This window comes from Toxorhynchites rutilus, chromosome 3 (genome assembly GCF_029784135.1).
Source record: "Toxorhynchites rutilus septentrionalis strain SRP chromosome 3, ASM2978413v1, whole genome shotgun sequence".
Classification (NCBI taxonomy): Eukaryota; Metazoa; Arthropoda; class Insecta; order Diptera; family Culicidae; genus Toxorhynchites; species Toxorhynchites rutilus.
Genome location: NC_073746.1, coordinates 31,225,844 through 31,247,916, shown reverse-complemented (window position 1 = coordinate 31,247,916; position 22,073 = coordinate 31,225,844). Strand labels below are relative to the sequence as shown.

Here is a 22,073-nt window from a genome sequence, read left to right as displayed (position 1 = left end):
AATTTTTTTTTAATTAAATTAGAATTTACTCATAACATTAATTTTTGAACAGTACTCAAAATTACCAAATGGTTATTATCATGATGAATAAATAATAAATTTTCAGATGTTGATGACAATCGATTACGCTTTGCTTCGTACATAAGGCCAACTTCAGAGAACAGTCTTCGCTTTAACACTACTGCAAGGAGTTGAAAGATAAACTCTAGCAATCCTTGCCATCGACTGACTGCATAGATTTAAATGACCACCAAATTTAGAATCGATCGCAATCGTGAATCACATTTCGTCGATTTCGTTAGCAACGGGATTTTTTTTTCCTGAACGCGACTCTAACTATTATTTTCATTTGCCACTCCGTTGAAACAGTTCTGAAAGGTGTGTTTTGAGTTTCGTGTATAAGATTTGATTCAGTTCCGTCTCTTTTTTTTCATTCACAGGTCTTGAAGATGACGATGAGTTGTTACTATCAGAAGATTCATCGCAAAATATTTTATGTACTCTTAAAACATTGCCAGCAAGGCTGTTTACATTCCAAGAACTCCTAAAAAGTCCGACTTGATCCTAGGGTCTAAAAAGGTTGCAATTAAGTAATTCTGATCTTCTTCTAAATAGTTGAATCCTTATCAGAAAAAAACCCTGTTGAAGATTACTTGCAGAAAACTTGAACTCTATTAAAGGATATCCACGGAAATTCGGGAAATTCATTCATAGTTCATTATTTTTATGTAAAAATGTGTTTATTTCTTCTAAAATGTTATCCTTCATTCGCTTCATGCACAAACGCAGTGTCGTCCAGTTTCGTATCCGCAAATAAAAAGCCGAATAATCGACTGCCGGATATCCGGCTATCAGACCAAACTACTATAAAAATAAGTAAATTTTTTTAAATTAAATAAAATTAAAGAAAATAAGTTTTTGCTCATCTTTCAGTAATCAAGAACAGTTTTGCATCAATCAAAAAGAGCGTGTTTTATTTGCTTCGATATAACGTAACGAGAAAAAAAAGTTGCCTTATATCGATGTTTAATTGTATTGCCATTGTTGTTGTTTCCATGCGGTGCCAAAGATAGATTGATGTAGTTATGAGATATGGAATGAAAGTTCTGGTACAACAAGTATATAATCGCCTGTGGCCGAGTGCATGTCAAAGGCAAAAAAAGACACCAGAATAGTGTTCGCGATTAATTTTCAATGCAGTGACATAAAGGAAAAAAAAGATATATGATAATGCTCGTGTATTGTTCTTGTAAGGGCAAGAATGAATCATCAATCAATTATAGTCAACTGTTTCTACAAAAGTAATTTTACACAGCGATCAAAATATTCTACTACAAAATATAGCGTAGTCCTACTTCAACAATGCGATCAAGTCTTGGACACAACCTAATATTATTTTTCCACTCTTTGTTGATAAATAGATTGTCAGAGTGTTTAAAAGCATAGGGGAAGTGGGGAAAAAGTGGTCACCCTAAGGAATATGCTCATTTCCAGCGCCCACATACCGCTTCAATTCCAGTTTCTCAAAGAATATTATAGTTCAACTTATTGTTCTTCAAAATAAATAGCAAACGGCTTTCACTATAAAAATTCAAAATAGTACACTTTTCATCATTAGAAAAAAAAGGTGAAAAATCGAACTTTTTTTTTGCTTGGAGGTAAAGTGGTCACCTAATGGGGGCAAAGTGGTCACCCGCACATATCAAGCTAAATGGGATGGATTTATGCGTTTTTTTTCGTCCAAATTTGTTAAAATCGTATTTGATATAGTAGCTACATGTATGAAATAAGCTTGGCGTATTCACCTAAAGTCTCAATTTAAATTTTCTCTTGCATACAAAAACGTAGTGAGAAACACATAACGTTCCGCATATTGAGTTTTGGTTTAGTTGGAGTGGCATATTCATCCAGGGTCAAACACACAAAAGGATCTTCTTCAAAAGCAGAATGTGATGAGGTATATCAGCTTTAGTAAACATAACATAAGTTGTTATTCACCTATGACCACTTTGCCCCCAAACTTAAAACTAATTTCTATGCTAATTAATCGCTGAGATTAAATAAAATATCTGTTCACCTCTACTAGAATATGTGAACAGTCATCCAAACTGATGATTTGTCCAATATATCAGATTGAATAAACTAAATTTCACGAGAAATTCCTTAGATACCATGCGCATAGAACTACGGCCGAATGGCTATCGAGAGAGTAATTTCTGTTTTTATCTGTATTTTGACATGCGAAAAGTCATGAAATTCTTCAAACATAAGGTGACTATCAATACGGCATCTATAGTCAATAGTTATACTACCAAACAAGCAGGTGACCACTTTGCCCCCATGACCAATTTGCCTCTACTACCCCTATTGCAATAGGCCGCTTGCAGCGTGCATGTGTATTAGTGATCTGTTGGGCAGGTAAAGGAGATCGCTACATAGGATTTATATGGATCGACAAGATTGAGCTTTGTTTAAATAATTATTTTAGCGGAATAGTTATAGAAATTACGCGCTACACTATATTAATAACATGCGACATGAGACATATACTCTTTACATAAAAATATTTACTTCTAGCGTCAGAGCCATATACACGGAGAAAAATAGAAATTTCTGTTATGGCTATGATCCATATCAATGAAAGCAGATTGATTATTCAAAAAGTTTCTCAGAAACAATGCAAATTGCAAATTGCGATTGTATAGCCGGACTAGATGTTTGCTCTCATTTAGGCTTTGTGCTCTTTGCCCTGAAATGCTGGTCTCGTGAAGAAGTAAACTATAATGAATATTCGCTGATAATCCTTTCGTGTTATTTTTTCGATTCAAATCAAGTGGGAAAGCCGCTCGATGAACATCGCGAAATAGGTGCTAGTAAGTTAAGCAATATGCGTCACACAAAATCTCTTGTTCGGTAAATAGCTTGCCTAACTGTTTCACAAAGTTCATGTTAGTTCTATGGAATATTTCGCGCTAATGGAAAGATCGCAACTATATTAAAATCATCTACAAGAACGTCGATTGATAAGGAATCCGCTACTGCTGTCTAGAAGCTACGAATGTAAACAAATGATGTTTGCCCAACAGATGCTCTGCATGTATGTGTAGCACTATCGTATGTGAGCCCTATCGCACATCGCACTTTAATCGTCAAGACGAGAAAATCCATGTCACTTGATGTAACGAAAGTTCACACAACAAACTGAAGACAGCTCAAATCGGACGATTCGTTTTCGAATTTTGGACACGTTTGGAGAATTTTTTTTTTTTCCATAGGGATAACTTACTATTCATGGTTGTTGAGTACCTCTACTGCACTAACCATTCGCGGTAGACCCAAAGTAACAATTAACGAATATTATTTAGACATAACCAAAGCCCCTGGAGCACTAATTCAACCTCATTGATTCATTCAGCCGCATCAGAGGACCACCCATTTCTGACTCATCCTTTTTGGCAATATACTCGCAACTCACTTAATTTATGATAATTCTCTGCTCATTTTAATTTTCCCTGCACCGTGTTTCATTCTGCATGCAAATTGCTGTATGCGTGCGCCATGTGCCTCGGTCGAGTACGATGTTTGATCTGCCAAACCTCGGGTAGTGTTGTCTCGCTGGAACACACGCCATTTCGAGGATTCTCATTCGCCATACACATATGGCGGCGAAATCGTTTCTCTCGCTAAATGAAAACGTACACACATTAAAACAACGACGATGCATGGAGTGCAAGTCTCTTTCGGGCAATCCCCAAAAAGCAGAGCGGCAACACAGCGCAAGAAATTTATTTCGCTACATTAAACAATTTGGCTGCGGTTTTGGCGAATTTTAATATAATTATTGTTTATTGCTTTTTATGCGTGTGCCTCGAACAATATTGTGTGTACGGTCGCCGCCTGGTTTTGTCCGGGAACGGGACGATGTCGCCAGAATAAGAGGATGCAAATTTATACATTTGCGAATAATTTATGTCCTCGCGCCGTTTGCTTTCCTGATGGTGGGGCTGCTGCTCCTGGAGCTCTCGCTAGGTGGCTGCGGTCGATTATTATCATTCGGTGAGGACAATCGCTTCTGCAGTGCATAATGAAAGTTAAACATTGTAGATATTTTATGCAAACGTACGACGCGCTGTGTTCTTAGTCCGCACTGAGCTGAGGTGGGAAGGAGGTCACCGCTTCTCTCAATAAAACAGTTTGTATGGCAAAGTTCTATAAATTTGTCACTTAAAAGAAACGATTTATATTTTTCTCATCATACCATAGATGCATTAATACAGTATTATTCACATATTCGTTCCAGGATTTATCCATATATTATATACTCATGCTTTTTGTGTGGTTTTCTTTTTCCAGGGTGGCTTACAATGGTGCCGTTCATCTTTTCCGTTTACTGTTTATGTTCTATCATTTCTACTGTAGTAACTAACGAATGCCGACGAAAAACTTAACACTATCCACTATAGATACTTTCCAAATGTTCATAACATAAAAGAACGAACTCTTGCACGAGATTTAGGTAAGAGCATGCGTGTATGTGTGTATGTGTGTGTAAAGGTGTTGCTAATGGCTGTGTGGCGATTTGTCCCAGTCACTCAACCTACGGCGGATGTGATTAATTCCGCAACATCCGCGTCCATTGCTCGTACCGTCAGATGCATCGTCACACCGTCTGAGACGGCCAGCTTCGAACGCACCAACACCTCGATGTCACCACGGAATGTACCTGAAAGGGAGAAAAAGAAGCAATATGGAAACCAACTCTGAACTCTATAAAAATAATTATGTAAATACATGTTTTTAGATAGGAAAGACTGGTCTAAAACATGCTGAGCAGGTTGAAAACAGCATCGTGAAATTCAGCAGACTTTTTTGACAGAGAATATTTATTACGATTTGCTTCGGACTTGCAAATTTATGTATCATCTTTAGCATCATTCTACGGTTTTTTTTATTTGTTATTGATTTCATCTGAATATATGCAAAAGCGGTGTAAAAACTCCACATCTTACCTTTTTTTTTAAACACATTAAAACAATCAATAATAGTCTAATCAAATCATCAATAAAATAAAAAGTTGACATTGTCCTTTGTAAGAAGCATCATTGTCCATCAAGTATTCACCCTTCATCCAACGGTCCACACTGAGTCCTACGACATAACCAGATTGGTTGAAGTCGAACAATCTGTGAAATTCAATGAATCGCGCAGATATAAAGTGAATTGGGTTATATAAGCCGTAGTTCGCAAAACGGGATCGAAAATGAAGAAAATCCTTGAGCAGAGGAGACACTCGGGTTCACAAATGTACAGCTCTGCATACTAGGATAATTAATCCCGCCCAACAGCACTAAAGATGCAAACATTGTGACTTATCTTTCTTATATGGTCAAGGAAGGAAGGTATTGAATTAGAGAGACTTTAAACTCTGAGAGTTCATTCGTCTCTAGCAATATGGTCAAGTGTATCAAAACCTAGTTATTGATAACGAGTCTCGAAAGGCGAAAGATTCCCTGGATATATGGAAGATGACGAAGGCAATTCTTATTAATGGATTCAGTCCTCGCAATCCACAATGTTTGATAAGAGCACCAAAACCCCACACCGTATTACAGAACCTATAGAACCGGCGTGCAGGGTTGCCATAAAAAAATCTTACATGCAGGTAGAATCGCGAAACTTATCGGAGATTTTGAAGTTGCTCATTAACCTTGGTTACCGTGTCCGAGTAAATTGCGCTACGCATACAACGCCAACGTTACATCAACGTTGCCTTTGATGGTGAACATAATGCGGCTATAGTTTTCCATGCAAAAATGTTACGATGCAGTGTTCGGAAATCTGTTAATACCCAATGAGTCAAAATGTGTCATGCTACTTTCCATTTACGAATATATAACCAAAAATGAGTGAATGATTCAGATACTTGAACAGAATGAAAGTATCCACTTTTGTTAGACCAAGTGAACAAACGAGGAGACGAACGAAGTCTGGTGATTGCATATCCGAGCTAAACCTAACAACTGACAGCACGTTTAATGATTGTATATAGTTTTGAACCGCACACATCGGGCCTGATCACGAGCGTCACTTCACGGTGAAAACGAAGTGAATACAACATTATTAAGGCTGCAACCGTGTGTGACGAATGCGGAAGAGTTTATCCGTCGTGACAACTTGGACGAATTCGGTGTTATTATGAATACCACGATACTGTCATGTCACGGAGAAAACAATGCTTGTCGTGTATTTTTTCCACTAGTGTTTTAGATAGTGAAAGCTAGTTACGAGAAATTGAGTAAATTTATTTTCGTATATTTTTGCTAACATTTTGAATCTTGTCTTGCTTTTCAAGAAAGAAAAGATAAACAAACAGCAATTTATCCGCCTGGCGGCATTTTTAGAAGGAAATCCCGACGTATCCAGAGGACGTAAATTTGTTTATTTCAATTCGGTACGTCCGCTATGGAGTGTAATCTAAAAGCACTATGGAGTGTAAGACTAAAAATGTAGCTCCCATAGGTCCATTGAAACATAGCAACAGCTAAGTAACTCTAGTTTCGATTGTCCTAAATGAATTAGATGAATTAGATTAGACTAACAGAAAATTGCAACACCATAAAATGGAAAAATGAGGCCATTGGCCCAAGTACGCTTAAACAGTGTGAAAGAAACAATAATTCGTCATCTCTCATTAGAAAGAACGATCATTGGGATTGATTATGTATAAGATATATTGATTTGTTGATACTTTGAGTATGAAATAATAACTGTGAAGTTTTTCCAACATTGTAGAGCTGGTTTTTGTAATTCAAACATTCGCAATTAACGTAATATATATTTTCAACCATATTGTTTTGAAGACATACTTTGAATGAAAGAATATTTAAAAAAAGACGGGTGGGTAATGTCGGGGACATAACCGGAGTGACGTAGGACTATACAAAGGGGACAGCTTTTGTTAAATATATATTTTAAGTATATTGTTTTATTTTCGTCTCCTCCTATCTACCTGAAAAATGGATTAGTTTACTGTTTACTCTTTATGAATATGTTGATGGTTCTGAAACGAACCTTTGGTGTTGTGTTTTTGTTATCACTCGATATTCCCATCTTGTTCGGTTAAACCTTCCTGTTTAGCTATTGCGTTTGCCACTCGCCACAGCTTTCACAGTTGGAAAATTGCTTCCCATCCAGCTTGTGACATATTGTTCAGTAAATTACATTTAATGCGACTTTGCCACTTACTGAAACTAATTGTTGCCTTGCCGAACCGAAGCTGCTCTGTTCTTGATGCGTGTTTTCTGATTGTCGTGAGCAGCTTTGCAAGCCAACTCGAGCACTCCGACGGCCAAAACTCTATAATCGCTGTTAGGTATACTGGTGGTCCGGCACCAATCCGTTCGGCCTAGTTACCCTTGCGGAGCAATCAGTGAATGCGGCCAACAGGGAACTGGAGACCTGCACGGTTCGAGTGAGACTTTGCATTTCCCTTAACTTGTCCTCCTTTGTTACGTCCACGACGCCGATGCCGTACAACCACACGGGTTTACGGTTTGAAAGAAAATAAGATATTTTTTTGGGGTCCACGTGTTTTATACTCTAGCGCAATTTAAGAATTGGTGAAAATCAATAAGCTCAGAACAACTGCCAAATTCACATACTCATCATATCCTGGCAAACAAATTAAGAAAAAATCAATTTGTGTTTTATTATTATTTTGGATAATGTTTTAGAAAGCATTGAACTGTATTTTCTAAACTCTTTTTTGGAAGGTTTAATGGCCCTGAAAAGCGCCTTGTTTTATGGAATGGTTCCAATTTAGAAAACTTAGTACTCGTGGTTTTGAAAAAAACCATTTCGAACGCCCTCGATGCCGCCTTGTTCTGGATTTGCCACCAAAGCAGTTTGTATAAAGAACAAACTTTTTTCTTCTGCTACCTGATGCCGTTTTGCGATTGCGTTTGCCACTCGCCACTCGCTGCAACTGCCTGTTGTCTTGATGTCCACCGAACCGAATGTGTTCTGTTCCGAATGCGGGTTTTCTTATCGTCGCGAGCAGCTTTGCCAGCTAACTCGATCACTTCGGCGGCCGAAACTATATAACGCCGGCTAGGTGGACTGGTGCACTGGTACTAACGCGCTCGGCCTAGCTACCCTTGCGGGGAACTCCAGATCAACACGGTTCGAGCGGGATTTTGCCTTTCCCTTCACTTTTCCTCCTTTACCATGTCCAGACATGGCTGCTTGTGTTGGTTTGTTGATGTGTTGTGATGCGAAACGATGTGGTGTACGGTTTCGATGAGAATGATCGTTACGGCAGCGGAGCGAGGATTTTTAAGCTGACTGGCTGGCTCGAGAATTACGCATGTGTGAGACTGCGACCAATGTTTCGTTCATATTTTTTCTTTTTCCTTTCCAATCGCGCTTCATTGTATTTCGCTGCTGCTCTGGTTGCCCGTTTTGGTCGGTACGATTTGAGGAGCACAAAATGGACCAATCAAAAATGGGCACATAGTGCATTTGGACAATGCTTGATATTTCACAATTATTCAATTATTTATCTCAAGAAAAATGAAATGTTATTCGTTATGATAGATGCGTAGATATATTTCCTATCAATGGATGCAAAAACCTTTGCGATCTATTGAGAAATGCTCGAGTTATAAGCGTTCCAAATCTTGCATTTTTTCCTACTTGTTCAGTGCCTAGATTTCCATTTCACCCCTATATCTTCCGGTTAGACGTAGTCCTACGTCAAAAAAATAATAAGTTACAAACAAGAAAAAATGAGTCCATCATTGCAAAACATTCACAAGATACTGTTTTTAGAGACGAATGAACTCTCAGAGTTTAAAGTCTCTTTAATTCAATACCGTTACCGTTTTTAAATTCTTCTCTAGTTTTTCATAACTTCGATCCGTCTAAAGAAAATCTTTCTGCTTTTGGCAAATTCTTGAAATCCATCAGATGTATTATATGAAGATTATGTTACAGACCGACGCTGCTACCCAGTTTCTCTTTAAATAATTAAATCAAACCTCATGTCCCGTATATCAAATTACACAAGAATGAGAAGGATAAAAAAATTCCATATCGGAGTAACTCAGATAATACAGATCGTGCGGTGGATAAATTCGGGTTTGTACAAAAGTTATTGTTATTGAACAAAATTGTAGAGATGGTTCTTACAAAATGATTCTAACCTTGACCTTTACTAAATGCTTCTCACTATTCAAACGAGTAAGACAGGGCTAAGAACGACAGTATGCGAGATATCAGTAATCATACATAATAGTCAAGTTTTATCTCTAGAGTAATTTATAGAAAGAGAGAAAAAACATTATAACTTACATAGATTTATAGCTTATTCAATATTTATTCTAATTGGTATTGTTATATAGCGCATTCCATTAAAATTACTTTGAGGTTTTGAAGTTTATTTCAATGAATGTGAACAAAGAATATATTGCGCAACTGCGAACTAAATTTTATGAGTTTTGAAAGGTTGTTTTTTGACGATATTTTCAGCTAATAGTTAGAATTTCATGGAAATAATATCTCTCAAAAACCACGTACTCTATCATACTGAAATGTCTTCAAATATTTCATGTCTTCAAAATGTCTTCACAAAATCAAATATCTTCACAGTAAGTCAAATGTCTTTAATGAAGACATGTCTTCAAACCTGGCATCTGGTAAGTGAAGTCCTTTGTGGAAGTGATGTTCGGGATCAGGCCCATCATCTTTTACCACCTATCGTGAATCAATACTGTACAGATGAGTGCAGAACAATGAATGATATATATTGGGTTGGGGAAAAAGAAATGTCGTATTTCTGATCGAAATTTGACGCTTTCTTTAAAATACTTAAAATTATCCAATTTAAGTCTAATATGCGCCGATTTGTTCGCAAACTTGTTGCCGTTTAGAAGACGGCAACTTCATTATCCCCCCCCCCCCTTATAAAACCCCCCCTCCTTATTTACAAAAAACTCAGACAGCCAGTTTTCGCAAGCCTCTTTTGAGGCCAACTTAGTATCACCAAGAGCATTTTGCATGGACCGGAAGAGAAGATAATCACTTGGAGCCAGGTTCGGACTATACGGTAGGCGCAATAGGACATCCCATCCGAGCTCTCGTGGCTTCTGGCGGGTCATCAAAGATGTGTGAGCGTTGTCCTGGTGGAAAACAACATCATTCCTATTGATCATTTCTGGCCGCTTCTGGTTAATCGACTGCTTCAAATGGTCAAGCTGTTCACAGTAGAGAACCGAGTTGAGGTTCTGGCCATAGTTGAGCAGGTCATAGTGGATGATTCCCTTCCAATCCCACCAAACTCACAGCAAAACCTTCCTTACCGTCAATCCGGGTTTGGCGATGGTTTGGGCCGGCTCACCGCGCTTTGACCACGACTTTTTTCGCTTTAGGTTGTCGTACGTGATCCACTTTTCATCACCAGTCACCATCTTCTTCAAAAATGGGTCGAGTTCGTTCCGTTTCAGCAGTGCATCGTAGGCGTTGATTCGGTCTAAAAGATTTTTTTGCGCCAACTCGTGTGGCACCCATATATCCAGCTTTTTTTGGAATCCAATCTTCTGCAAATGGTTTCAAACGGTTTTATGGTCTATACCCAGTTCCTGGCCAATCGAGCGAGTGCTCACATGCCAGCCAGATGATTTCAACGATTTTATCGGTTTCCACGACGATTGGCCTACCAGTACGGGGAGTATCTTCGACAGCCACTACACCAGAACGCAATCGATCAAACTAACGCTGTGCTGTGTGAATCGTTACAGTATCGGGCTCATAAACTACATGAATTTTTTCGGCCGCCTTCGTTGCAGTTTTACCTCGCAGGTAGTAAAAACGTAAAATATGGCGAATTTCTTGCTTGGTTGACTCCATCTTTGACGCGCTATAACTTGAGACTGAAAAGGACAATCACAACACTGTCAAAACGACACTTGTAGCACAGTTTGACGTCTTTAAATAGCCGTATAGTATGACCCGATGCGATAAGTACAACACAAGATATGTTTAAGTATTGTCATATATTGACAATATACCACATTTCTTCTTCCTCAACCCAATAAATAATTACAAACATCATCATTCGGTGCTGAAACAGCGAGCGGCAAATGAGGGAAGAACTAAAACAATAAAGGTTTTGTTTCTCACTGGATCGGTGTTGCTAGGGAAAGGGGAAAGCCGTGTTCGTCCATGATCCTCCATAGCTGTCGTCGGCCGGTCTTATGCGGCCTTGAAGTCAACGAAGATGTGGTGCGTAGGGACCTGATAATCGCGGCACTTTTGGAAGATCTGCCGCAGTGTAAACATCTGATCAGTCGTCAAGCAACCTTGCATGAATCCGGCCTGATAACTTCACACAAATCTACTTACTATTGGCGATAGACAGCTGAAGATCTGAGATCTGAGACAGAATTCTGTAGGCACCATTCAGGACTGTGATGGCACGATAGTTTCTACAACCAGCTTGTCCCCTTTTTTATAGATGGGGCAGATTACACTGTCCTTCCACTCCTCCGGTGGCTGCTCTGTGTCCCTGATCCTGACTATTAACCGTTGCATACACTTTAAAAGTTTTCCCGGACCTCCCTTGAACAGCTTCACTACGAGGACTTCCTTACCAGCTGCTTTGTGGGTTTTTAGCTGATCAATGACCATTTTAACTCACCCCGTCGTCGGGATGGTACGTCGTCGTTGTTCACTGCACCGGTGTAGTCCTTCTCGGCGGTCTTGGTCCCTTGTCATCGCACTGTTCATGTGTTCATCGTAGGGCTGCCTTCTCCTTCCGATCACCTCGCGTTCGTTCCTCAAGATGCCTCCTTCCTTGTTCCTGCACATCTTGGCTCCATCTCCTCACACTCTTTCTCTTCCAGGCGGCGCTTTTTTTCCCGAAAGAGATGTGCTTGCTGCCTTCGTTTCAGTCTGTATCGTTCCACGTTTTGTCGAATCGCTCGTTGCAGTATGGCTGCACGTGCTGCGTCCTTCTCGTTCAGGAGCGCTCGGCACTCGTCGTCAAACCATTCGTTCCGTTGTCCTCGTTGTTCATACCCGATCCAGTTCGTCTACCCCCGGTAACGCAGCTTCAAGATGCTGCTAGTATGTTGCAGCAACGTTCGGATCCTGCAGTCGTCGTAGGTGGTACCGTGGTGAGCGCTGGTGTCTTATGTTATTGACGACTGACAGTTTAGAACGCAGTTTGACCATCACCAGTAGTGGTCTGAATCGATGTTAGCGCCACGATAGGTTCTGACGACGATGATATCCGAGAAGTGTCGACCATCGATCAAAACGTGGTCAATTTGTGTTTCTGTTTGCTTTGGTGATCTCCAGGCGTAATTGGAGGTATTGGAGGCTGTGCTGGAAAAAGGTGCTACGTATGGCCATATTCTTGGAGGCAGCGAAGTCGATAAATCTTAGGTCGTTTTCGTTGGTTCGCTGATGGGCGTTAAACCTATCAATTACCGGTCATTTAGCCGACCTGAGTGTTCAAATCACCGATGACGATTTAGATGTTGTGTTGCGGGCAGCGATCGTATTCACGCTCTAGCTGCGCGTGGAATTCTTCTTCATCGTCATCGGTGCTAGCTAGATGGGTACTGCGGACCTTGAAAATGCTGATGATGAAAAAGTTGCAATCAATCATCCTCAATCTGTACTTTTTTCATTGATCGGCCACCAGTCAATCTTACCCATCACGATGAAAGCTGTACTCAGCTCGTGTGTTTTGCCGCAGCTCTGGTAGATGGTATACTCATCTTGGAACGATCGAATCATCGAACCCTTCCAGCACACCTTCTACAGCGCTACGATGTTGAAATTGCGGGCTCTCAATGTTTCCGAAAGGATTCGGGTACTCGCAAGAAAAGTGAAAGACTTGCAGTTCCATTTTCCGAGTTTTCAATCTCTAGGCTGTGTTTTTCGCGTGGGTTTAGTCCGATTTTCCTGTCTCGAACGTCTTTGTGAATTTTCCTGTGCGTTTGATTTTTACGGATGACTTGCAGGGTCTGCACCAACCCTCTGTCTCGCCGGAGGGCCTACGTGCACAGCTCTTTTTAGAGTACTCGCTGGCAAGAAGACAGTGATCAACCGCCCTGATATGGGAAATATACGCTGTTTTGAGGCCCATCATGATGAACAGACGCTCGGATAGGCCCCCTTCAAACAATGTTTCGGACAACGTGGAATATCTTTATAGCCAGGTATATGTATTTGTATAGGAAAGTAAAAGGAGAATGGGCATGTGCATTCGAGGAAGTGAAGCAGGTTTCTTAGGATATATAACAAGCATAATATTAAGATCACGACTATTCAAGCTATCATAATTTGATACGCGTGAGTATACCCTTTTCTTTCTTTCTTTGTTTTTAAGAGGCTTTAAACTTTGCAGTTCATTCGCCTCTAATATACCCTTTCCATCTTCTAGCCAGTTAAATTCATTAATTGCATATTTTACATAACCAAACTCATAACATAACCAAGCTCGATATCATTACATCCTGGACCACAATTACATACATTGTTGGTAACAAGACCTACACGATAAAAACGTGAATTGAGCACGAATTAATTGGGTAACATGAAATACAATACCTGATAAATACCTATTATCGGTAAATGGAAAATAATTCATTATCCGCATCAACTCACATTGTGAGCAAACGCCCGAATTTAGGCAAAAGATTGCTCGTTGCTTCGGGGAGGAAAACGAGTGGTTAGTACACAGGAAAAAAAAAACATACCCATTATAATCGTCAAATTGTTAACCTTTCTACTATATTGACTGTTCAAATGTTGGATAAATTTTCTGTCTAATGGTATATAACACAACATATGTCGCAATAACGGCTTTGAGTAATACGCATTCGAAAACTCTTAATGAATCGTTACATTTTTGAAAGAGTGAAAAGTAATTAGAGGCTATCGTGCCAACTAAAATACGTTGTGGAACAAAAAATGGAAATAATAAGAACAAAAACTGCTCAGACCAATTGGCTACAATTCGAGGATAGGGGGTTTTCATAGTTGATTTGGTCGCGTGTCCGCTTACTAGTTCACGATCGCAGGTTCAAAGCCCCCAGTTGATCATATTTGACTCTCCAAAATAATGTTTACCAATCAATTCAACCGATATTTCGTAAAATACAGAAGCACTTCTCTGTTGCACAGCGGTGCTTCTGGAAAATACAATTTAAAGTTTCAACTTGCGAAAATAAATCGGATCTAAATTCCTTCGGGCCAAATTTGTGCGAGAGTTTTAATCGGCCCATAAACGTTCAATATTATGGCGCAGTATTTGGTTTGTACAATATAATTGTTCGTCTAGGGGCTTCAATATTGCCCCTAGACGACCAATATTCAATATTAATACTCAATATTCAACTACATTATAAAATCAAAAAATAATTCTGATGGTACGAACCTGAGCACAGCAGGGTATGAGTGTGGGCACCATCTGCCACCTTCTCCGATAGATTGGCGGGCGCAAGTCCAAGGAACTTGAGAATCGTATTCACCGCTTCCTGTAAACTGCTCACCGTAGACAGCACAAAGGTATCTTCCGCTTCAACCCATTCTAGAATTTAGAACAAAATGTGTAAAAATGAACGGCTCGGTCAGTCAGGGAGACCGGTTAACGCAAAACGACAACGAAAACTCACCATCCGGATCCGCGCTCTCCCAAGCGGCGTTGAAGTTTTGTTTCTTGGATTTCTGGATCTGATCAGCAACGGTTATTTCGATGTCCTCAAGCATATACTCGTCGTCGTAACCCTCGTCGGAATCAGGCAGACCAGTCGACGGGTCACAGTCTTTAACGAGAAACCGTAGTGTTGCTCCAAAAGCAGCTGGAACGAAAGCAAATAAAAAACAGGAAATCATGGCATTCACACACTCTAAGCGACTTTCTTACCGATTGAATTGGGTAGATCTGGTGGGAACTCAACGATAACGTAGGTGGATTCTTTTTCGCCATAGGGAAGCTTCGGACACGGTATGACCGCTCGTTTGATAAATCCATCCGGCAGTACCAGATCGACGCGTACATTTTCGAGAAGTTGATCGGAAAGGGTGTTCACGCAATCGAACTGAAATGACAAAACCACTCATCATTATGTGAATTGCATTGCTTCGTCTCTATCGTTACTTGGAAAACAACGTGACTGCCGAAGCAGTGCTTGATACAGGACACAGTGTATTCGGTTTCACTTTCGGTGAGCTGTACCGGAGCAGATGATTTGTGTAGGGCTCCAAGCCGATGTATGCCAGGAATCTGGAGCAGTTTCTCAGTGTTGGCTTCTTCCCGCGTGATTCGTGGCACTTTCGGGATTGCTGGTAACGGTTTTATATATAAAACTCAACTAATGTCATTGAACGCATGCACTTACCATTGTTCATGATCATGACTTCATCGGTAGTCTGCGGTTGAACGGTTTGTGACTTAGGCACAATCGCAATATCGAATTTCTCCGTGAGTGGTCCATTCAAGTGCTCCTTGAGCGATTTCTCCAGCAGTGGCAAAGACACGATTCCATTTTCGGTGATATAAGCCTTGTTGAGTTCGGGGCTTGATTTTGTCAGGATTGAATAGTAATAGGTGGCGCGATCGCGCACCTCATCGTCCGAATCCATTTGGCAACGGTTCAACAGTACTAGCACATTCGGCAACAGATCCGGACAGGAAGCTCCGAACTGAGCGATGGCTGCGACCGCTGCAGCTCTAACGGTGGCATTTTCCAAAATTACCCGATTGTAGATGAATCGAATGTAGCGGGAGGGACACTTCGAGTACGGGCCTTCTTTGCCCATCAAGTGGAGAATTCGTACGGCCAGCGAAGTGTGCTCACAATCTTCAATAAACTCGCATAGGTGCGATAGGCCGGACTCTTTAGCTTCCGGATTTTCTTCAATGATCAGGATGATTGTGTCAACAATTGATGTTTTATACTCGAGGCCACCCTCCTCGCGTAACATTCCGCTAAGAAAGTTCATCATAACCCCGTGCTTGCGGGGGAATTTGGAACAAAGCGCGCGAATGGCTTGAACCACGACCACCTTGAACTCGTCGGAGATTTCCGCGACGAACGTTGCAATCTGCTTCATCAAACGTTCGACCGAACTTTCAGCTCCCGTCTTCAGCAGCGTTGTGATTGCCAGGGTGGCAACTGAGCGATTCGAGTCGGCAATCAATCCTTCGAGGTCCAGATTGCAAACGTTAACAGCTGGTGGATGAAGCATCGCAACTTTATTCATCGTTCTGACAGCGGCAAATCTGAGGGTGGCCTTCGAAGATCCACAGAACAGCTGGAGGATGCTCACCGCGGTAGAGAGCTCCCTAGGGTTGGTCCTCTTCAGATTTACAAAAGCATGCGCCGCTTCGTAAACAACCATTTCACTTTTGTTCCTCAAACACGACTCCACAAAAACAAACAAAGGCGACTCGGCGCTTGAATTCCCGGCTGCATCCTCCTCCTCGATTATTTTACAAGCTATTCTGATCAAGAAACAAACTGCATACGGGCTTTTCAAATTTTGCTTGGTCAATTTATTCACCAACTTGGTGACGGCCAGTCGGTCGGCCTTTCTGATATGGTACAGCAAACCCAATCCGTGATATTGCACCATGATGTTATCGCTATTCAATGCTTCCTGTGCTTCGTTGGCCCAACGTTTGACCACATCACCCGCCGTGGTTGTCAAGTGCAACGAACTCACCAAGGCTCCACTGGACACCGAAGCGTTCCGATCCACAATACACTGCTTCATGTAACGTTCAACCGCCTGCAGCATCGTATTATCGGTAATACTGCACAATGCACGAATCGCTGGAGCACGATACAAATCTTCCTTTCCGGTCATGTCCTTGGTCAACGAGCTAGTTACGATAATCACATCATCGGCAATCGGGCTTAGCTCCTTGATGCCCAAATAGACCATGCGGCGCATGATGACATCCTTCGATTGGAACAACTTTGTCATGGCGAAAAAACATTCAGTCGCCTCGCGAGTGCCCAGTTGTTCACCCTAAAACGAACATATTAGTGCCAAGTAGTTCACATCAATTATTACTATTAGAATGAAAAATTCACACTACCTGATTGATGAGGTACAAAATTTTCGTCAGAATGTGGGTGCATTTGCGGGCATTGACTGGTGTCTCGTTGAACATTCTTGTTTCCTGTAACACGGCCGTCTTCTCTAGATTCATGAAGGGATTGTTACCCCCTTTAATGCGTACCGGAAAAAAAGCAAACAATTACATCTTACGTCCTTTTTCCATGTCTTGCGGGGGAAGTAAAAACATCCCACCGAGAAGCAAACCCCAAGCAGACATAGGCGGTGTTATCGTTCTCTTACCTTCCTCCTCCTCTTTTTTGTCTCTCTTGAAAGAGCTCATTTTGAATCGTTTCCGTGCCGGATTTCACCGTCCACCGCTTGTCTCGAACGCAAGGAATAGATTCGTAGTGCACTGGTGACCAATTTATCACTTCTGAGCCTGAAAATTGCGAAATATTCGATGGCACTGAGGTGATTCTAGCCGAAAATTTTCACCACGTCACAACGATTGATGTATCGAGCTCGGAAGATTTTTTGGTTGCGTTTGACGTATTGTTGACGGCGTGGTAGGGTGCCCAGTTGAGAGTTTTTCACATGCAAGCTGGTGGTGCGTTGCCATTTTCACCATCTCGTACATGCCGAATCAAAATGAATAACGTTAAAGCGCGATTCACATACAACATCTACATCACGTTCACGTTCCGTCACGTAACGTTGCGTCAATTATTCTGCCATGCAATTCCTATTGAAGCATTCACATACACCAGCAACGGCAAATCGAAGTTGCCGTTGTCGGTGTATGTGAATGTTTGCATAAGAACTGCTTGGAAGAACAATTGACGCAACGTGACGGGACGGAACGTGAACGTGACGTAGATGTTGTATGTGAATCGCACTTAAGAGGGCATTGGACGTTTTATTTCTCTTTTAAGAATACAAAAATATTCAAATTATTCAAAATTAAACATTTGTTTGACGTAGGACTGCGTGTCTGATTTCTATATAGGGGGATGTAACGAAAAATTACGTGATTTCGACAAGTTCGCCAAAAAGGGTGAATGAACGGTTAAGTGCGATTCACATACAACATCTACGTCACGTTCACGTTCCGTCCCGTCACGTTGCGTCAATTGTTCTTCCAAGCAGTTCTCGTGCAAACATTCACATACACCGACAACGGCAACTTCGATTTGCCGTTGCTGGTGTATGTGAATGCTTCAATAGGAATTGCATGGCAGAATAATTGACGCAACGTTACGTGACGGAACGTGAACGTGACGTGGATGTTGTATGTGAATCGCGCTTTATTCGCTAACAAGCTGATTCCGAACGAACTGATCGCGAGCGAACTGTTTGGGAACGAATAAAGTGCAGCTGACCTGAATGCATTGGAAAGCAGATTGTGCAGGACGGAACAAATAAATATAATGAGAATGCTTGAAAAATAACTAAAAAAAAACCATATTGTCGTTCACAAAAAATGCATGTAATGCGTGGCTTATTTCGTTAATGTATCTCATTCTTAAATTTAAAATTAGTATTTGTTGAAAATAAATTTCAACGGGAAGTTTCCGAAGTTATAATTCTCGTCCGGAAGCGAATAAAAGACGTTTAATCCGGTTATAGCGAGAATATAATTTCCTAAGAAATAAATAATTTACTAAATACAATTTGTTCACAGTTTCAAAGGTAAACAATAGGTTTAGAACTTACGTTTAGTTTCCCTTTTTATAGTGTATGATATTCTAAGCGGGGTGTCGTCGGTATATCTAGTTGTAGATTCTAGTTTAGACAATTATAAGTCCTAGTTCTAGTCTAGATAGTTGTAGTCCATAGTCGTAGCCGTAGTCATAAATATTTAATAAGTTGTAGCCCTAGTTTAGATAGTTTCTAGTCAGCAAGTTCTAGTTTAGATTTATATATAAATATTTAACCTCTTACCAATACTGGATGCTTTTGACTATTAAATTTAAGTTATAGTTTTACGTACAATAGAATATAAGTAGATAACAATTATTTAAATTTCCATGGTTTTGTGTGTTATTGTTCTTTTCATTATAGTCACTCAGTGACATGTCGATCTACTTGTCGCTGTCTGTATGTGTTGACCAAGACGTGATAAAAATGAAGGTGCGTTGAGGCAAGTGTTGCCAACACTCCCCCCAGCGTACGCCAATCCTTGGTTGGCTTACTCTCCGTCGCACCGAACATCCGACGTCGTCTCTGAACGGTCGTATACACCGCTCGTTGTTCCAACTATTGAGGGCCGAATATGTCCATCCTGACGGATATAGTTTGGCCAACTGTTCTGTGGCATGTTGGAATCTACAAAGACCACACAGTGGTTCACATCCACATATGTGAACGGTCGTGAATACGTGGCGAAGCGGTTTTACTCTTTCGCTTGTAACAAGTGTGTAGATGAGCGATGCGGTATTCTATAAATAATGATTTCGTAGTTTTGGTGATGGTAATTTGGTACAATTGATGGTTTCGATAAAAAATTATCGGTTGTTTCGCGCCACCAGTGGCGTAGGGACAAGCAGTGATTCACGTTCGAAAGCGCATAACCCCGCGTTCATTCTGCCATGATGATAGCTGGTAGAGCGAGTTACATTTCGGAACAGTGCTTGTGATTGAGTTCAAGCATCTGGCTTTCTGGAGAACAACAACTTCATTTAGATATATTTGTTGTACGAAACGTATTAGCGAACACTCGGCAATGATCAGATCATTCGCTGTAAAAGGCCACGTGTGAAACGATATCTTGGTGTATTTGAGGTGACAATTATTCGTGAAACGATGAGTGAATGCCGTGACTTTGGCGAATCTCTGCCAGTTAGAGTAGTTGCTGACATCAATTACTGGTTCCAACAGTCTATATACAGCCAGAAACATCGATTGTTGCATTTCATCTTTAACAGGCAACAGCGCTTCCTTTGATTTAACCACTCCGATGTTCTGTAGCGAGAAGTGTTTCTTCACAGCTTGATGTGAATCCTTCGCTCCACATGGACAAAAAAGTATAATGGTGTAGCTTCGTGTCATTTTCGGAACTCCATCTTCTCCATACAGTCCATCCGAGTCGTGTCATTTTGGCGATTGGCTGGACGCTTTCCCCTCCATTGTTCTTCAAGCCAAGACTGAATCTAGCACACATCCTTACGTTTATGGTCACCGAATTGACCACTATCAGAGTTTGATGTTTATGTGCCCAGTTGAGTTTAGGCGACGGCGGGAATTTTCTGACAAGCTGGTGTAGCAGAGTAATATTGTACATGTACACTTGCGGTTTATATACATTTCCTGGAGTGCAAAATTTCTGGACATTCATCGCAAAATACACCAACAATTCCAAATTATCTTGCCGGATTAGTGCTAGGGGCTCGCTTTTCCAATCATCGAACGTGGGGTCATCTCGGGCTGGCCAAATAACGTCTTCAAGATTGCCAATATGCTAGAAACGTTTCTGAAATGCACCAACAGACTCTTTACAGAATAATAAGCTGTGCCTTTTGGGTTTCCTTCCAGGTAAACAATGTTAACATTCTCCATGACACTACAAATCGAGGTCGTTCGATTGTACATGGAGATGGAAGCTGCCCACTTGTCTCGTTTTCCAGAAAACCTTGACGAATATTTTGAGGCTGCTTGTCGTGCGCCGATTAGAGAGTAGAAGAGCTGTGATTGGTCGTAGTTCTCCAAGATCGGTGAGTTCATGCTGCCATGCTTCGTCACTGTCGTATCCGGATAGTCCGACATTCTAGAATAATGTTGCGGTAAATCATCTGTTGACAGCGGTTTGTGCATATGGTTGGAAGGGTTTGTGAGTAGTTGCTTGCTTAGACGTTGCTCCTGCTCCAACTGCATTTTCCACATCCGCTCGATGGTATTTGTTTTATTCATCAGGTTCCCCTGTTGCTTTCGCAGAAGATCCTCCTGCTGCTTCGACGACTTTTGATTAGCCTCTGCATTCAGAAGCGCTAACTGTTGATTGTCCGTCTTAACTAACAACGACGTCCTCAATTTCACCGATATTAAAGTTGATGAAACCACCGGATTGCCACCGGTGTATTTGTTCACAAACTTCCCAATACTTTGATCTATTCGTAGTGTTCGATCCTGGTGCACATCTTTCCTTTCGGGTACTCCGTCCGAAGCCGCCATAGTTAGCTGGACCCATTTCGCAGTAATGCAGTTAGTACAACTCCAGCTCTTGTCGACAACTTCATCTGAAACTCCTATACAGGAAGAATGTCGGCTAGTGTCGCGACCTTGACACGCCTTGCAAGCATATTCCAATGTCTTCTTCAACATTATTCGATCCGTATTACTACTAAATAAACCATTAGTGACATTTCCTTTCGCATTACTGAAATCATTTGCATCAGATCTCCCGCTGGCGCTTCTAATATCGGATGCATGATCATTTCGCGGCATTCGACTTGACTGATCGTACCGTATCAAATAAACGAAATTTTGTTGAAAATAAATTTCAACGGGAAGTTTCCGAAGTTATAATTCTCGTCCGGAAGCGAATAAAAGACGTTTAATCCGGTTATAGCGAGAATATAATTTCCTAAGAAATAAATAATTTACTAAATACAATTTGTTCACAGTTTCAAAGGTAAACAATAGGTTTAGAACTTACGTTTAGTTTCCCTTTTTATAGTGTATGATATTCTAAGCGTGGTGTCGTCGGTATATCTAGTTGTAGATTCTAGTTTAAACAATTATAAGTCCTAGTTCTAGTCTAGATAGTTGTAGTCCATAGTCGTAGCCGTAGTCATAAATATTTAATAAGTTGTAGCCCTAGTTTAGATAGTTTCTAGTCAGCAAGTTCTAGTTTAGAATTTATATATAAATATTTAACCTCTTACCAATACTGGATGCTTTTGACTATTAAATTTAAGTTATAGTTTTACGTACAATAGAATATAAGTAGATAACAATTATTTAAATTTCCATGGTTTTGTGTGTTATTGTTCTTTTCA

General features: G+C 40.7%; 1 protein-coding gene across 1 annotated transcript; it reads right to left on the bottom strand.

Annotated features, from left to right (window-relative positions):
* Nucleotides 1–4,216: 4,216 nt before the first annotated feature.
* On the bottom strand, nucleotides 4,217–17,642 carry LOC129777625 (coatomer subunit gamma). Its single transcript, XM_055784002.1, has 8 exons — nucleotides 17,380–17,642; nucleotides 17,117–17,247; nucleotides 15,411–17,046; nucleotides 15,170–15,354; nucleotides 14,936–15,110; nucleotides 14,685–14,870; nucleotides 14,447–14,599; nucleotides 4,217–4,723 (listed from the first exon to the last, which is right to left on the bottom strand). Exons 1-8 carry the CDS (start codon nucleotides 17,417–17,419, stop codon nucleotides 4,593–4,595), a joined length of 2,637 nt encoding a protein of 878 aa, XP_055639977.1. The 5' UTR covers nucleotides 17,420–17,642; the 3' UTR covers nucleotides 4,217–4,592.
* Between the last annotated feature and the right edge of the window lie 4,431 nt (nucleotides 17,643–22,073).